Source organism: Syngnathoides biaculeatus, chromosome 4 (genome assembly GCF_019802595.1).
Source record: "Syngnathoides biaculeatus isolate LvHL_M chromosome 4, ASM1980259v1, whole genome shotgun sequence".
NCBI lineage: Eukaryota > Metazoa > Chordata > Actinopteri > Syngnathiformes > Syngnathidae > Syngnathoides > Syngnathoides biaculeatus.
In genome coordinates, this window is record NC_084643.1 from 16,701,888 (window position 1) to 16,719,320 (window position 17,433).

At 43.1% G+C, this 17,433-nt stretch overlaps 1 protein-coding gene across 1 annotated transcript; it reads right to left on the minus strand.

The window, feature by feature from the left end:
• Positions 1–492: 492 nt before the first annotated feature.
• On the minus strand, positions 493–6,344 carry LOC133499343 (LIM domain transcription factor LMO4-B-like). Its single transcript, XM_061817267.1, has 5 exons — positions 5,983–6,344; positions 4,822–5,060; positions 4,640–4,736; positions 3,844–4,002; positions 493–1,589 (listed from the first exon to the last, which is right to left on the minus strand). The coding sequence occupies exons 2-5, from the start codon at positions 5,034–5,036 to the stop codon at positions 1,581–1,583; spliced, it is 480 nt and encodes a 159-aa protein (XP_061673251.1). The 5' UTR covers positions 5,037–5,060; positions 5,983–6,344; the 3' UTR covers positions 493–1,580.
• Between the last annotated feature and the right edge of the window lie 11,089 nt (positions 6,345–17,433).

The following is a 17,433-nucleotide window of genomic DNA, read 5'->3' on the forward strand; positions in this document are numbered from 1 at the left end:
CTGGAAGCTCAGTTTTCACGAGTTGTTGACATTTTTGGGACGAAATTTTGTCCCGGTTTGCGTGAGCGATTTTTGGGGGAGCCAAAATGTGTTCCCTGTATTTATACTTCTGCTTGGTTTTCATACTTATGAAAATGATCCAAAAACATTTACCTGCCTGTGTCACCGTAACCTATTTCAAAACACATTACATTTCTTACATTATTAAAACTGAAGACAACTTGAAATTTTGGTCCAGAAGAATACGAAGTAGATGCCTGTGATTTACTAATGCAGGCCACCTGAAATAATACAGCAAGATTTAGCTGCAAGTTCTTGACTTTGAAACTTAGCTGAGGAGATATATTCTTGCAAACAATCACGCACAACAGCATCATACAGCGGGCACAATGCAACATGATAAAGAGTAAATATGTGCATTTCTTAAAAAAAAAAATCCCTCAACCTAGAAGCGACCACTCCCTTTTAATTAGACTGATTTCAGATTGGGCTTTATTAGCAGCAGACAGTCAGCCACAGGATGTGCCCCAAGTTCAGCCTCCGAGGAGCTCCAGCAGTACAGATACTCAGGGATCATGTTTAATTGCTTCTGTAAATGGTCAGAGCTCAAGCCCCCTAATTCCATTCCCCAGGGTAATCAGCCATGTTTTAACCATACAGCGCGAATAGGAGTGAGAGAGACCACTACAGCCACCACACTAGGCACCAGGAAATACAGAACAACTCCTGTGCTGCCAACTAATACAAGAAAATCATTTTAATTGGATTTTTCTCAATAAAATAATTATTTGCTTTAACACATAAACCAGGAACCTGATGAAGAATACAATTCATGATGAAAATTGAAGGCATTGACCAAAAAAAATAAAAAACCTCCTCTTTTCAGTACTGCTTTAAACATTGGTAGCATTTATTTTGAAACAGCAGTTTTGGGGGAATGCATGGATTTCTCAGGACTGAAATACTGTATACACTTTTTGCCTGACACCCATCGAATTTTATAATTCCAAACTTGGAGTACAAGATCTGAGATAGACAGTATAAAAGACTGATCAGAGTTCACTCAAAACACTGACACATGGGGAAAATAACTCCACTCGGCACAAGATGTTGACATTCATATTACAGCAGTCCATTAAACTCTCATTCAAGCATCCTTCACTTCATCCTCAAATTGATGACAATTGTTATCTTCTGGCTTACTCCAGAGTCCAGAGGAGTCTCTGCTACAGCAGTCCACACAGAATGTAAGCATCTGCCACTTTATACTGAACACCAGGGGCAACATAAAGCAGAAAAGTGAGGAGGCCACATGGCTGATCAGTTCCTTAGAAAATGGTATTTTCAATGTGCCATTTTGGTAGGGCCTTGAAGTGTGTGTGTGTGTGTTTTTTTTTTTTTTTTTTATTTTATAAACAGGGCCCAAAATCCCTAGCAGCACACAACATAAATTGTGAGATGACAATGGGACAGGATTTCTCTGCAAAAGAGCTGGAAGGGATGCGTTGATGGTGAACAGAACTCACAGCAATAGCAAGAGTGGCAGGGGGGAAGAATTAAAGGTTCGGCACACATTCCACTCAGCACACCTGCAAAGACAGCACAAGAATCTTATTCATGCAGTACTGTGGTCCCCTGATATTCGAGGTGTATGGGGGGGTAGACAGCGTATAATTGATTCCATCGGGAAAAAAAAGTTTTTTTGTTTTTTTTTTTAAATCCCCAAAAAGTTTTTGGGAGGTTGTGCCAAACCCTCCCCCCACACCTCCCAAAGAAAATTTAGAAAAAAAAAAATCTGGAGAAACATTTTAAACGACTGAAAGCAAATCCCAAACTGCAAATATCTTGGGGGGGCCACTGTAATTTGAAAAGAGATTGTCACAAAGCCCAGGAAACATCTCAACTATCAGTTCACGAGGACAACATGGCCTTCATTACACTTACATTAAATTATGTTTCATAAATCAGCGGAACAAAGAGCTTAGTTGGGTGAAAGTAGACAAATAATGTAAGTAGAGAATAAATTAGAGGAAAACAGATCACCTGATTAATGTGGAACTTTTTCAACAAAATCGCATTCATGTTCATGTTCATGTTCATGTTCATGTGTGCTGTAGTTGTAAAGTAAAGTTGGCTCGAGGGTACCTTGTGCTGCCACATTCCAAACATATACCACAGTGATGATGGTTGCAATTCTGCCTTTGGATTGTTGGTGGAAAGATGGGTCATATGTACAGACACTACAACTAATATCAATGTTTGGTTATTTCACAGGGAGTAATAAAGATTTCTTGATGGAAGAACATGTATTTAAGGACTATTTTCTTCTTCTACATTTCTGAATGCATGAAAACAAAAAGGCCTCAAACAGATATAGCTGCTTGTACGTGTCAAATAGACCAGGAAAAGCTCATTAAATGCTTGTATCTCAAAAGTAGACTTGACTACTATAATGGTCTTCTGACTGGACTCCCAAAAAAGAGCCATTAAACAGCTGCAGTTTGGGTTCTGACTGGAACAAAGATCAGAGGATCCATCCATCCATTCATTTTCTGAGACACTTATCCTCACAAGGGTTGCAGGAGTACCGGTGCCTATCCCAGCTATCATCGGGGAGGTGACTGGGTACACCCTGAACTGGTTCCAGCCAATCGCAGGGCACATGGAGACGGACAATAGGTCGCACTCACAATCAAACCTAGGAGCAATTTAGAGTCCCCAATTAATGCACGTTTTTGAGATGTGGTAGGAAACCAGAGTGCCCAGAGAAAAGCCACGCAGGCATGGGGCGAACATGCAAACTCCACACAGACGGCTTGGCATTTAAACCCTTTACTTCAGAACTAGGAAGCCAACGTTCAACAGCTGCGCCACCGTGCCGCCGAGCTCAGGCCATATTATTCCAATTCTAAAGTCCTTACACTGGCTTCCAGTCAGCATTAGAATTGATTTTAAAGTTTTGCTACTGGTCTACAAATAACTACATTTTTTAAGTCAAGAATACATGAAAAAAATGCTAATGGAATACAAATCCAGTCGAGCTCTGAGATCGACAGACTCAGGTCAAATAGTGGAGTGCAGAGTCCAAAGCAAACATGGTGAAGCAGGATTTAGCTATTGTGCTGCATGGAAATCGAAAAAGTGGCCAACAGAGGTGACGTCAGCCCCAAGTGTGAATGTTTTTAAATCCAGGTTGAAAACTTTTCATTTTCTCATGCTTTTTAGAGTAATTCCACTTTTAATGATATTTCTTGCACTAAAATGCTATTTTTAATTGTACTTTAATGGATATACAGTATACACACACAATTTTTGTTTTCTCCCCTGTTTTAAATCTATTTCTTTGCATTCAAATCCTTTTAATTCCTTGTGTACGCTTTATAAATGAATTTACTTTGCTTACTTTTCCACTTTGTGTAAATTTGTATTGGTGAATTGGATTTATGCATACTGATTTAGTATTCTTCTATTATAGGTAGCAATGACACAATATGTTGGGAAGGAACAACGGTAATGTGATGAGATTCTTTAAAGACTGAGCTCAAGATCATTTAGACACTTCAAGGCAATTTTTTTATTGTATCAGTGTAGCAATTATTTGTGTGCAACTCTTATGACCTGAGACATTGACAACTATGTTCACTTCTCATTTTAAAGTACCGTCACCTTGAATACTGGACTTTGATGTCATATTTTATACAAACACTTTTCCATTTGACTACTCAAATATACTGCATTGGCATACGAAATCACTTCTAAACATGCTATTCCAACAAAACAAACATACACTGCTTGTGTCTTTTGGGATCATTTCAAAGCTCTGTATCGTGAAAATGGATTTACCTTCTGATCTGTCAGTACTGAGTTACTCTGAAACTGTGGCAGGTGGCTATTGAGCAGGGCAGCACCAGGTCTGTCATGCTCACAGAAAATGGTACCGTTCATGTAATGGAAGCGATCTCCGGGCATCAGTCTGTTCCTGCACGTGGCACAGCTGAAACACTGCCACAGAAAAACTACATGTTGGGCCAGGAAATAAATCAAACCAACACAGAAACATCATATTGAGTTCATTGATAGCCCCATCTACGACAATGTGTTTTATATTATTTTGTGATACAAGGTTGAGCGCACAATAATGACGAAGGCAAAATTAAAAAAATAAATATAAATGCCGCGATATTCAGTTCAAAAGCTAGAGCAAAAATGTTGCCCGTACAACTAACGTTTTTTCAATGAGGGCCATCACCACCAGCGTTGTGTACCCTAGCCAGCATCACACCTGTAACTGCAATATTTAAAATAAATAAATAAATAGATTTGAGTGTGGCATGCAACAAACATCCATCCATCCATCCATTTTCCATAGCGCTTATCCTCACACGGGTTGCGGACATGCTGGAGCCTGTCCCAGCTCATTCTGGGCGAGAGGTTGGGTACACCCGGAACGGGTCACCAGCCAATCACAGACAACATTAAACATTTAAGTACAATTTTGTTTGTTCCAAAATCCTAGTATTTCTGATAGTAAGCAAAACTGAACAACATCTTTTGTGTGTCTGTCTTTGAATCTTTGACCATTGGGTGGGGAAAAATACCTCTGATGTTTCTGTCAAATAAGTGGCACCTGGGGACTTACCTTGAGGTGGTAAACGTTTCCTTGTGCCCTCATCACCATCTCATTGGCTGGGATGGACTGGCCACAGGAACTGCACGCACCACTGTGCCCAAACAGTCTGCAATTTTTTTAAAGCACATTTGAAAGAGTGTCCATCTGCTAAAGGCACTTACTTCCTTTTCCCTCATCACATAAGACCTCACCTGATGTAGTCACTGCGACACAGAATCATGCCCCCTTTGCTGTAGCAGGTGGAGCCAATGTCACCCAGCTGGGCTTGGCAGCAGGAGCACTTGAGGCAGCGAGTGTGCCAATAACGCTCCATGGAGAAGAGCAGGAAACGGTCAGCGATCTTCCCCCCACATCCTGCACATGACCTCGGGGCCGGCGCAAAGCCTGGTACTTGGCTGTTCACCATACTGATATGGGCCAGCAGTGGCTCCTGGACATGCAGGACATTTGAATTGAAAGCAAGAAAAGTGTAGGACATAAACCAGTGTAATAATGGACCATTATGGATGACAGTAGGGCTGGGAGTGAACTCATTGGAGGTCAAAGGCCACATACAGCCTGATTTGATGTCAAAGGGGCAAGACCCCTAGAATCATAGGACACTTAACACAATAATAGATCATATTTTCCCTTTTTAAATTGAAAACAAAACGAGAATATTATGAAAATATTTATGCTTAATGACTTTTTTAATTTACCAATCAATTTCAAATTTCTGGAGCAAAGTTTTGCTTCAGTTTGTATGAAGATTTAGGAATCATTACTTTCTTTGTTCTACAAGAGTACAATAATTCTTAAAAGTTATCCTTGCTTCCCATCACCACATTGTCTTGAGTATTTTTTTCACTTTTAAATTCATCCGGCGGGTCAGACTGTACACCCTAGCGGGTTGGTGTGTCCTGCTGGCCATATTATTTACACTGCTAGGCTACAGTGTGTTTAATGTATCTAAGTTTAAGGCCAAGCGTACAGTTTGATAAAAATGCATCAATAACTGATTCTCAATTATAGAGGTGATAGATCACTTAGAGTTATATTTTCTATAAATGCGTCACGCAAAATAGCTGTGGGATACCTGAACATTACCAACCGGTAACTTTCGCCAACTATGCACTGATGTCCATATGAGATGTCCACGGTCGTGTAATTTCTTTTAGGAGAGAGTGAAAGCCAGAAAGTCACCAAATGGGACCTTTGGAAGAGTGCCAGCGTTCAAACGGAACGAATTCGAGTTCAAGAGTTTCTCTCTGTTCTTACAGAGTTGTTTTCGGTGCTCCTCGTTTCCGAGGAGAACGTACAAGTTCAGGAAATGAAAGAAAGAAAATAAGAAAGAAAAGGAAACTACGTGTTACCTTGTGGAGCCAAAGGTTTTCCTCGTGCGTTGAAGTCAAACCAGAGTGGAAAACAGAGCTCAACAAAACACGGATGAGTTGAGGGCTGTGAAAGTGGATTCGGCCACGGCGTTTTTCTTATCCATAACTCCCAAACCCAATACCGGGGTGGCGCGCACAAGCCAAATTGTCACACGAAAGTCTCTAACTTGGAGAAATAAACAATTACTTTGAATTGCCGCTATTTCTACGACTTGCTCACGCACTCTTCCAGCGACCCGTGCGACTATACGCCTTGCCTTGCTTCTGAGCTTTGTGACAGCGGCGACTGAAATTGCCCAGAGCCGACATAGTCACGTGAGGCAGCATGCAACCAATAGCTGAGTGCTAGGCGCGGTCACAGTCACTGATTTATGGCTCGTCACTTTCTGTTCCCACACTTTCATGAAAGCACAATACAAGAAGACAAAATGTAGAGTGTTTTCGAAATATGAGCTAATCGACAATCTTTGCTCGACGTGCCAAAGTTTTATTTTACTCTATGCAGGGCCTCACTCTGGTTCATATTACATTGGTTCTCAAGTAGAACAAGAAAAAAAGAAACGTTACCCTCCCACCAACTTTACCAGCATACAAATACAGTATTGGAATGGAACGTAGTGTTAATCAAAAATTGTATTCCTATAAATTACATTTATTTATTTAGTACTTATTGTAATTGTAGGAAAAGTGTGCAAGTCCCCATTTTTAAGAACACATCCGATGTTCAGAGCTGTGGAAACTACAGAGGAATAAAGATGAGCCACACAATGAAATTATGGGAAAGGGTAGTGGAGGCTAGACTCAGAACAGAAGTATGTGTGAGCAACAGTATGGTTTCATGCCAAGAAACCATACTACAGATGCATTATTTGCCTTGACGATGCTCGTGGAAAAGTACAGAGAAGGTCAGAAGGAGCTACATTGTGTCTTTGTAGACCAAGAGAAAGCCTATTACAGAGTACCAAGAGAGGAACTGTGGTACTGCATGCGCAAGTCTGGTGTGGCGGAGAAATATGTTAGAATAGTACAGGATATGTATGAGGGCAAAACAGCAAAACAGCGGTGAGATGTGCCGTAGGTGTGTCAGAAGAATTTAAGGGGGAGGTGGGACTGCATCAGGGATCCGTGCTGAGCCCCTTCCTGTTTGCGGGAGTACTGGATAGGCTCACAGATGAGGTTAGAATGGAATCCCCTTGGACTATGATGTTCACAGATGATATTGTGATCTGCAGTGAAAGCAGCGAGCAGGCAGAGGAACAATTAAAAAGATGGAGGAACGCACTGGAAAGGAGAGGAATGAAGATTAGCCGAAGTAAAGCAAAATATATCTGCATGCATTTGAGCGGCGGATGAGGAAGAGTGAAGCTCCAGGGAGAAAAGATAGCGAGGGTGGATGACTTCAAATACTTGGGGTCAACAATACAGAGCAATGGTGAGTGTGGTAAGGAAGTGAAGAAACGGGTCCAAGCGGGATGGAACAGTTGGCGGAAGGTGTCTGATGTTCTAAATGAAAGAAGAGTCTCCACTAGGATGAAGGGCAAAGTTTATAAAACAGTGGTGAGGCCGGCCATGATGTATGGATTAGAGACGGTGGCACTGAAGAAACAACAGGAATCACTGGAGGTAGCAGAAATAAAGATGCTGAGGTTCTCGCTTGGAGTGAACAGATTGGATAGGATTAGAAATGAGCTCATTAGAGGGACAGCCAAAGTTGGATGTTTTGGAGACAAGGTTAGAGAGAGCAGACTTAGATGGTTTGGACATGTTCAGAGGCAAGAGAGTGAGTATATTGGTAGAAGGGTGCTGAGGATGGAGCTGCCAGGGAAAAGAGTGGGAGGAAGATAATAGAAAAGGTTGATGGATGTTGTACGAGAGGACATGAGGACAGTGGGTGTTCGAGAGGAAGATGCACGAGGAAGGCTTAGAAGGAAAAAGATGACACGCTGTGGCAACCCCCAATGGGAAAAGACGAAAGGCAAAGAGGAAGAAGAACAAGTGATCGTATAGGAACATTGCAATCAATAACAACAACAACAAAAAGGTGTTTATTTATGCTGCCTGGTCTTACAGTGAGGAAAATGAGTATTTGAACACCCTGATATATTTAGAAATCATGGAGGGGTCTGAAATTTTGATTGTTGGTGTATGTCCACTGTGAGAGATATAATCCAGAAAAATCCAGAAATCACAATGTATGATTTTTTAACAATTTATTTGTGATCCAGCTGCAAATAAGTATTTGAACACCTTTCTGTCAGCTAGAATTCTGATCGTCAAAGACCTGTTAGTCCACCTTTAAAAGTCTACCTCCACTACATGTATTATCCTGAATCAGATGCACCTGTGTCAGGTCGTTAGCTGCATAAAGACGTCTGTCCACCCCATACAATCAGTAAGACTCAAACTGGAACAAAGCCAAGACCAAAGAGATTTCCAAAGACACCAGAGACAAAATTTTACAACTCCACACGGCTGGAAAGGGCTACGGAGAAATTGCCAAGCAGCTTGGTGAAAAAAGGTCCACTGTTGGAGCTATCATTAAAAAATGGAAGAAGTTAACATGACGGTCAATCACAATCGGAGTGGAGCACCATGCAAGATATCGCCTCATGGGGTCTCAATGAACCTTAGAAATATGAGGAATCAGACCATGACTACACGACAGGACTTGGTCAATGACCTGAAAAGAGCCGTGGCCACTGATTCCAAGGTGGCTGTTGGTACTACACTAAGACGTCATGGTTTGAAATCATGCATGGCACGGAAGGTTCCCCTTCTTAAATCAGCACATGTCAAGGCCCGTCTTAAGTTTGCCAATGATCGTTTGGATGATACAGAGGAGTCATGGGAGAAAGTTTTGTGGTCAGATGAGACCAAAATGGAACTTTTTAGTCATAATTCCACGAACCGTGTTTGGAGAAAGATGAACACCATCCCTCCTGTGAAGCGTGGGGGTGGTAGGATCATGCTTTGGGGGTGTTTTTCTGCACATGGGACAGGACGACTGCAATGTATTCAGGAGAGGATGACCGCAGCCATGTATTGTGAGATTTTGGGAAATAACCTCTTTCTCTCAGTCAGAGCATTGAAGATTGGTTGTGGCTGGGTCTTTCAACATGACAATGACCTGAAGCAGGCAGCCAGGAAAACCAAGGAATGGCTCCGTAAGAAGCATATCAAGGTTCTGGGATGGCCTAGCCAGTCTCCAGACCTAAACCCAAAAGAAAATCTTTGGAGGGAGCTAAAACTCCGTGTTTCTCAGCAACAGCCCAAAAACCTGTCTGATCTAGAGAAGTTCTGTGTGGAGGAGTGGGCCAACATTCCTCTGCAGTGTGTGCAAACCTGGTGAACAACTACAGGAAACGTTTGACCTCTGTAATTGCAAACAAATGCTACTGTACCAAATATTAACATTGTTTTCTCCGGTGTTCAAATACTTACTTGCAGCTGTATTACACAAATAAATTGTTAAAAAATCATACATTGTCATAAAATACTCGCTACTCTACTTGACACTCTACCATGCACTCTTTAAAAAACGTATCTACCCTTCGGAGGAAGGCTTACTGCCTTTTGCCAGTAAATAACATCTTTGTGATTGCTTCTTGGATGGAAGATGTTCGAATAAATGTGTTTTGCTGAGCCTACAAACTAGCTACCATGTTCTTATGTTGAAACGTTGCTGGCCTAATTAGCGTGTTTGGTGGAAAAGTGACGACTAATGTTGTATTCTTTTAAAACTGCAATGGTTTCTTGGCAAAAAAGATATACAACCTTAGTAAAAACTTCAGTAAAAAAGTATTTTGGTGTCCATTCTTTCTCAAACACCCTGCACTCACTGTCGACTTTTCCTTTCTTTGACATTGCTGCAAATGGCTTCTGATCTGACCAGTAGAAGAGCAATAATTGGAAATGGATCTCTCTCATTCTTCTGGGTCCGGGCTCTGCAAAATCAAGTCACTGTGCCTACTGCGGCACCTGGTTTTTGAAATGCCTGTCATTACAAGTCCAAATGAAATGAATAAAATCTTTCAAATCAAATGTTATTTCTTCTGTTGTGGGGCTGTCTTGGTTGACACTCCTCTGCAACATCGCGTGGACATGGGGGACAGTCCCTCAGGATTGGCAGACTGGACTGATGGTCCCCCCTTTTTTAAGAAGAGGGACTCGAGGGTGTGTTCCAACTACAGGGTGACCACACTCCGCAGCCTCTCTGGTAAGGTCTATTTAGGGATGCTGGAGAGGAGGTTCCGTCGAATCTCAATTCATGAGGAGCAATATGGTTTTAGTCCTGGCTGTGGAAAAGTGGACTGACTCTACACCCTCAGCAGTATCCTTGGGGGTGCATAGGAGTTCGCACAACCAGTCTACATGTGTTTTGTGGACTTGGAGATGTCATTCGACTGTGTCTCTCAGAGAGTCCTGCAGAGGTTCATTTGGCGGTATATTGTACCGAGCTCTCGGTTTGGGCTGTTTGGTCCCTGTACGGCCGGTGTCAGGTGCTTCCTGTGAGGGGCATGGCCTTGCCACTGTCCTGGGCAGTGCCACCTCTGACAGCTGTCACATAGCTGTGTTGCATGTAGGACACTAATTGACCAGGCACTTAAGTGGTGAATGTGTCATTGACATTGGCCAGTTCATTACGTATGCATTACTGCATCTTGGGATACTCCCGGTACTGTGCGTAAGTTTGCAAGTTTACTGTAGAGCAATCCTTTGTCGCAGCGAGTCTGTGCCTCTTAAGTTTGACCACGTCTTGTCCATGTATCTTAGTTTGGCTCATAGCCATCGGAACTTGTGGACATTTTTCGATCTTTCCTGTTACCTAATGTTTTTGTGCTTCCACCTGTTTTGGACTGCCAACTCTGACAGCTGTCACACAGCTGTATTGCATGTTGGACACGAATTGACCAGGCACTTAAGTGGTGAATGTGTCTTGGACTTTTGCCAGCTTGTTACTTATGCTTTACTGCATCCTAGAATACTCCACTTCTGTGCGTAAGTTAGCAAGTCTAGTGTAGAGCAATCCTTTGTCAGATCGAGCCTATGCCTCCTTAGTTTGAGCACGTCTTGTCCATGTTTCTTAGTTTGCCTCATAGATCATTGGACGTTGTGCACGTTTTTGTGTTCCCACCTGTTTTGGACAGCCTTTCCGTATTTGACCTCCTTCTGGAATAAAAACCACTCTTAAGTGGAGTCCTGCATTTCGTTCTGCCCTCGTACCGCTGGCTTATGACATCCGCATTTCCGACAGTAAGTCAGACTCTTTTCCGGTAAGAGTTGGACACCACCATGGCTGCCCTTTGTCACTGATTCTCTTCATAACTTTTATGGACAGAATCTCAAGGCACAGCTGATGTGTAGAGGGGCTCTGTTTTGGTGGCCTCAATATTGCATCTCTGCTTTTACAGAACATGTGGTTCTGTTGGCTTCATCAATCTGTGATCTCCAACTCTCACTGGAGCGGTTTGCAGCCGAGTGTAAACCAGGTGGGTCTCAAATCTGAGAGCATGGTCCTCAGTCAGAAAAGGGTGCAAGCCCTCTCCAGGTTGTGGATGTTTGGATTAGCCCTCAGTGAAGGAGTTCAAGTATCTTGGGGTCTTGTTCATGAGTGAGGGAAGAATGGAGTGGGAGATCCACAGGCAGATCAGTGCCACGTCTACAATGATGCAAAAGTTGTATTGGTCCATTGTGGTAAAGAAAGAACCAAGTCGCAAGACAAAGCTCTCAGTTCACCAGTCAATCTACGTTCCTACCCTCACCTATGGTCACAAGCTGTGGGTCATGACCGAAAGAACAAAATCCTGGATCCAAACAAAATCCTGGATCCAAGCAGCCAAAATGAGTTTCCACTGTAGGGTGTCTGGCCTCTCCCTGAGAGATAGGGTGACAAGCTCGGTCATCCGGGAGGGTCTCAGAGTAGAGCTGCTCCTCCTGCGCATTGAGAGGAGCAAGATGAGGTGGCTGGGACATCTGATTTGGATGCCTTCCGGAAACCATCCTGAGCCACATCCCCCCGGAAAGAGACCCCAAAGATGACCCAGGACACACTGAAGAAACTATGCCTCTCAGGTGGCCTCAGAACGCCTCATGATTCCCCCTGAAGAGCTGGATGAAGAGGCTGGGGAGAGGGAAGTCTGGGTGTCCCTGCTAAAGCTACTGCCCCCGCGACCCAACCTCAGATAAGTGGTAGAAGATGGATGGATCAATGGATGGATACATATCTTATTAATATTGAATTTCTTTTGTCATTTTTTTCTGTTGGAAAAATCCAAAAGCAAATGAATTGAATCAAATTGAATGACTTTATGGCATGGTGGTGCAGCTGTAGAGCATTGGCCGAAGGCGTGATTGTGATTGTAAGTGTGACTGTTGTCTGTCTTCATGTGCCCTGCAATTGGCTGGCAACCAGGTCAGGGTGTACCCTGCCTCTTGCCCGATGACAAGTGGGATAGGCTCCAGCACTCTTGTGAGGATAAGCGCCTCTGAAAATTTATGGATTGATGGATGGGTGGATTCTCAAAGTATGGTAAGAGATACACGAACGTATCACTCCCTGAGTGCTTCTCATTCTCCATCCATCTATTTTTTTTGAGCTGTTTTTCCTCACAAGGGTTGCGGAAATGCAAGAGTCGATCCGAGATCACTCCGCGCAGAAGGCGGGGTACACCCTGAACTGGTTGCCAGCCAATCGAAGGGCACATAGAAACAAATAATGAGTCACACTCACAATTACACCTATGGGCAATTAAGAATCTTCAATGAACCTACAGTGAATGTTTTTGGGATGTGGAAGGATCCAAAGTGCAAAGTGAATACCCACCCAAGCATGAGGAGAACATGCCAACTCCACATAGGCAGAGCTGGTATTTGAAATCTGGTCCTCACTACTATGAGGCAGACACTCTAGCCAGTTGTTCCACCATCCCCCCACATTTATCAGAATGCCATTTATAAAATAAGACTTTCAAAAAACATTTGAATGTATGTACAAGATGAGATTATTTGTTTGTGACCCATATGCAGTGAAGAAAATAAGTATTTGAACACCCTGCTATATTGCAGGTTCTCCCACTTAGATATCATGGAGGGGTCTGAAATTTTCATCGTAGACTTTTGATTTTCATTGATCTGTAGCGCTTTCCTGACGGAAGGAGCTGGAAGAGCTGGTGGCCTGGATGTGGAGGATTCAGAAGGATCCTGTCTGCTCTGGACCAAGTTCGCGTTGTGTGCAAATCCTCAGTAATGGGGAGCATGGTGCCGACAATCCGTTCAGTGGTTTTGATTGTCCGTTACAGTCTGAGTTTGTCCTTTTTTATGGCGGCCCCAAACCAAACTGTGATGGAGGTACACAGTACTGATTGGATGACCGCTGAGTAGAACTGTCTCAGCAGCTCTTGTGACAGGCTGTGCTTCCTCAGAAGCCACAAGAAGTACATCCTTTGCTGGGCTTTTTTGAGGAGTGAGTTGATGTTCGTCCCCCACTTCCGATCCTCTGAGACTGTAATTCCCAAGAACTTGAAGTTCTCGACGGTTGACACAAGACGGCTAGACAGCGTCATGGGGCAGCTGTAATGAAGGATGCCTCCTGAAGTCCACAATCATCTCTACAGTCTTTAGAGTCTTCAACCCCAGGGTGTGTTGACAACACCAACGGTCCAGTCTGACCACTTCCTGTTGATACGCAGACTCGTCGGTGTCTTTGATGAGTCCAATGACCGTGGTGTCATCTGCGAAGTTCAGGAATTTGAGAGTGTTTGTTAGTTTCGTTAGTTTACCATTCAAATGTCCACTGGTTTAATTTTGATAAAAGTATGTCAATGTGTGTGGGAACTCAAATAAGAGATTATTTCATTTTTGGAGCTATTTGAGAGTGCTGATAATTTTCCGCATCTGAACGACACAGATTGGCTTTGCGATTTAGCTTTCACTGTGGACATACACACGAACGAGCTGAATTTGAAGCTACTAAGGGAAAAAAAAAGTTTGTGCAGGAAATGCAACCAAACATTAGTCTCATTGAAAGTAAGTTAATACATCAAAGCTTTTTTTCTCTTTATGTTTTATTTGTACTGTTAACAAATGCATTTTTAACAAGTATCATATCTTGTGCTCACTCAGCCCGTCTGTCAAATTTTTAAAGTTAATGTGGCCCACTAGCCAAAAATTTGCCTACCCCTGCTTTAGGAAATCCAGGCGAATCTCATCCACTCCCAGCGTCTTACCATCAAGGAGCTTTTTAACCACCTATGTGACCTTAAACCCAGAAATAGGAGAGCCCCCGCCCTAGACAACCCAGACTGTGCTTCCTTATGGGAAGCCGTGTTTGTGTAATTGAGGAAGTCTTCAAGTATTCTCCCCACTGACTCACAGCGTCCCGAGTCGAGCTCAGCAGTGCCTCATCCTCACTTACATACTGGTGATAGTGCACGGCTTCCCCCTCCTGATACGCCATATGATGGACTAGAATTTGCTTAAAACCATCAAGAAGTTTTTATTCATGTCCTCACCGATTTTCTCCCAGGCCTGGTCTTTTTCCTTCAGTGACCAGCAAAACGGCATTTCACTTGGCCAGCCGGTACCCATCAACTGCTTCAGGAGTCCCACAGGTCAAAAAGGGCTGATAGGACTCCTTCTTCTGGTTGGTGTCCACCAACAGGTTCAGGGATTGCCACCACGACAGGCACCGAGGTATTGCCACCTCAGCAATGGCGGTGTGGAACCTGGTCCAGCCGGACTCCCCACATCCTCTGAAACATGAGCAAAGATCTCACAGAGGTGTGAGTTGAAACTCCTTCTCACAGACGTTCCTAGGAGACCTTCACAATACGTTTGGGCCTGCCGTGTCGGACTGGCATCTTCCCTCACGATTGGAGCCAACTAACCACCAGATCATTGGACAGCTCCGTACCTCTCTTCACCTAAGTGACGCAAGTTCGATAACACAACCACAAAGTCGATGATCAAACTGCAACCTAGCATGTCCTGGTGACAAGTGTATGCGTGGACACCCTTATGCTTGAACATTGTGTTCGTTATGGACAATCTCTGATGAGCCCACAAGTCCAGTAACACAACACCGCTCAGGTTCTGATTGGGGTGTTCGCCCCAATCACGTCCTTCCAGGTCTCACGGTCATTGCCCACATGAGCACTGAAGTCCCTCAGCAGAACAACCGAGTCCCCAGCAGGAGCGCTTAACATATGCAGTATATATGTATATCCAGGCGGCACGGTGATGCAGCTGTAGAGCTTTGTCCTTATAATTATGAGGTCCAGGGTTGGAATCCCGGCCCCGTCTGTGTGGATTTTGCATGTTTTCTCCGTGCCTGCGTGGATTTTCTCCAGGCACTCTGGTTTCCTCCCACATCCCAAAACCATCCAATAACTGGACACTGTATATTTTCCCTAGGTGTGATTGTGAGTGGGACTGTTGTCTGCCTCCATGTGCTCTGCGATTGGCTGGCAACCAGTTCAAGGTGTATACATCCACCCATCCATTTTCTGAGCCGCTTATCCTCACAAGGGTTGTGGGAGTGCTGGGCCTATCCCAGCTGTCATCTGGCAGGAGGCAAAGTACACCCTGAACTGGTTGCCAGCCAATCGCAGGGCACAAGGAGACATACAACACTCAAACTCACAATCACTCCCAAAGGCTATTTCAAGTCTCCAATTAATGCATGTTTTTGGGATGTGGGAGAAAACCCATGTAGGCACATAGAAAACATGCAAACTCCACATAGTCAAGGCCAGGATTTGAACCCCGGTCTTAAGAACTATGAGACCAACGCTCGAACCAGTTGCACCACCACGCCACCCACTTCCCACTTTATGAATCAATAATGCGCTGCTAACTCCAAAAGGTTGGGGCCCACAATCAACAACTGTCTCGTCCTGGTTTAAAATTGTAACCTAACTAAAGAATCCCAATTTCTTCTTCCCCTGGAACAGTAATGAATACATTTTTTAGTAATCTGATGATGTAATTTTGTACAGTATCCTAATACTTTGCCACAGCATTGTCTCTCAAATCGTCTGGCATATGTTAAGAAAACACTTAGTAATGATAGTTATTTCCAACTTATTTAACCTTCATTTGTCTAGTTAAGGCAATTGAGAACAGATTCTCATTTGCAAAGCCGACTTGGCAGCAGAAAACAGAGTAAGAGAAAGCAAAATAAAAGAAAATACAAATACATACAAACTATACATTGTGGTGCAGTTATAAAATACTTTACAACATAACACATGGTGAATAAAATGTTCAAAATAATGACAGAGTCCCATTCGTGGAATGTATTAAAGACCAATTAACTACTTAATTAGTGTATACATACAGTAGAGTTGATACATTTTTCAATGTTCGGCGAATCATACAAACGGTAGTTGCAGTTCAAAATGTAGACACTAGAGAGCAGTACAGACCCGTGGTTTTGGGTAGTCTACCCTCAAAAGCAATTAAACGTGCACATTAATGAATTCCAATTTAAGATCAAAAGTTCAGTAGCTTCCACTGCAATTATATTTTTACAATATTGAATTGGAAAAAATGGGTTTTAATTTTGATTGACACCTGTATATATTAATGAACCATGTATGCTATGACTAATTTACGCAGGTGTCAAATTCAACTTCAAGCAATTGCGATTGGGATTGGCTCCAGTACTCCTGCGACCTTCGAGAGAATAAGATGCTCAGAAAATGGATGAATGGATATACAGTACATATATATATACACGCACACACACGCACGCACGCGCACACGCACACACTGTTGCTTACTGACATATTTCCTGTTCCGATATCAAACCTCTGTTGAAAGTCACAGTTAACTGTGGGTGTGGATAACACCTGCAACTTCCAGTCTGGGTTCTCAGCCCATACACACAGCAGCTCACCAACATCATCACATCTCTGAATCCAGCAAACTGTGATGTGAAGAAAGCCTTTAAACTGAGATTTGAAATCCTGCATCACAACTACAAGTACCAAAATGTCCCCAGATGTTTGTGGTATAACATGTTAAAACTTACATGCCCATTTTTCACTTTAGTTTTAATCTTCATTGTTGTTCGAGTCACTTTGAGAGTCACATTTCTGTGCAGTGTATCTTTTGCTCCCGTTCAACTATGCAAACTTGTCATGCCACAAACTTTGAAAAAAAAGTTATCTTAACACATTTCGCTCATAGTTGATGGCACAGTGGCGCAGCTGTAAAGTGTTTACCTCACAGTTCTGAGATTTGGGGTTCAAATCCTGTCCCCCCCAGTGCAGAGTTTGCATGTTCTCCCTGTACTTGTGTGGGTTTTCTCTGGGCACTCCGGTTTCCTCCCACATCCCAAAATGGATGTCTGCTGTGTTTCTTCTAAAACACATTTGTTTGCTAGATAGTAAAAAAATATTTTGATGGACACTTCTTCTTCTTCTTCTT

Coding starts and splice junctions, on each gene's coding strand:
- LOC133499343 (XM_061817267.1), bottom strand. CDS start 5,036: ATGGTGAACAGCCAAGTACCAGGCTTTGCGCCGGCCCCGAGGTCATGT. Junction 4,737..4,821: donor TGTCGCAGTGACTACATCAG/GTGAGGTCTTAT, acceptor AAAAAATTGCAG/ACTGTTTGGGCACAGTGGTG. Junction 4,003..4,639: donor GAAACGTTTACCACCTCAAG/GTAAGTCCCCAG, acceptor TTTCTGTGGCAG/TGTTTCAGCTGTGCCACGTG.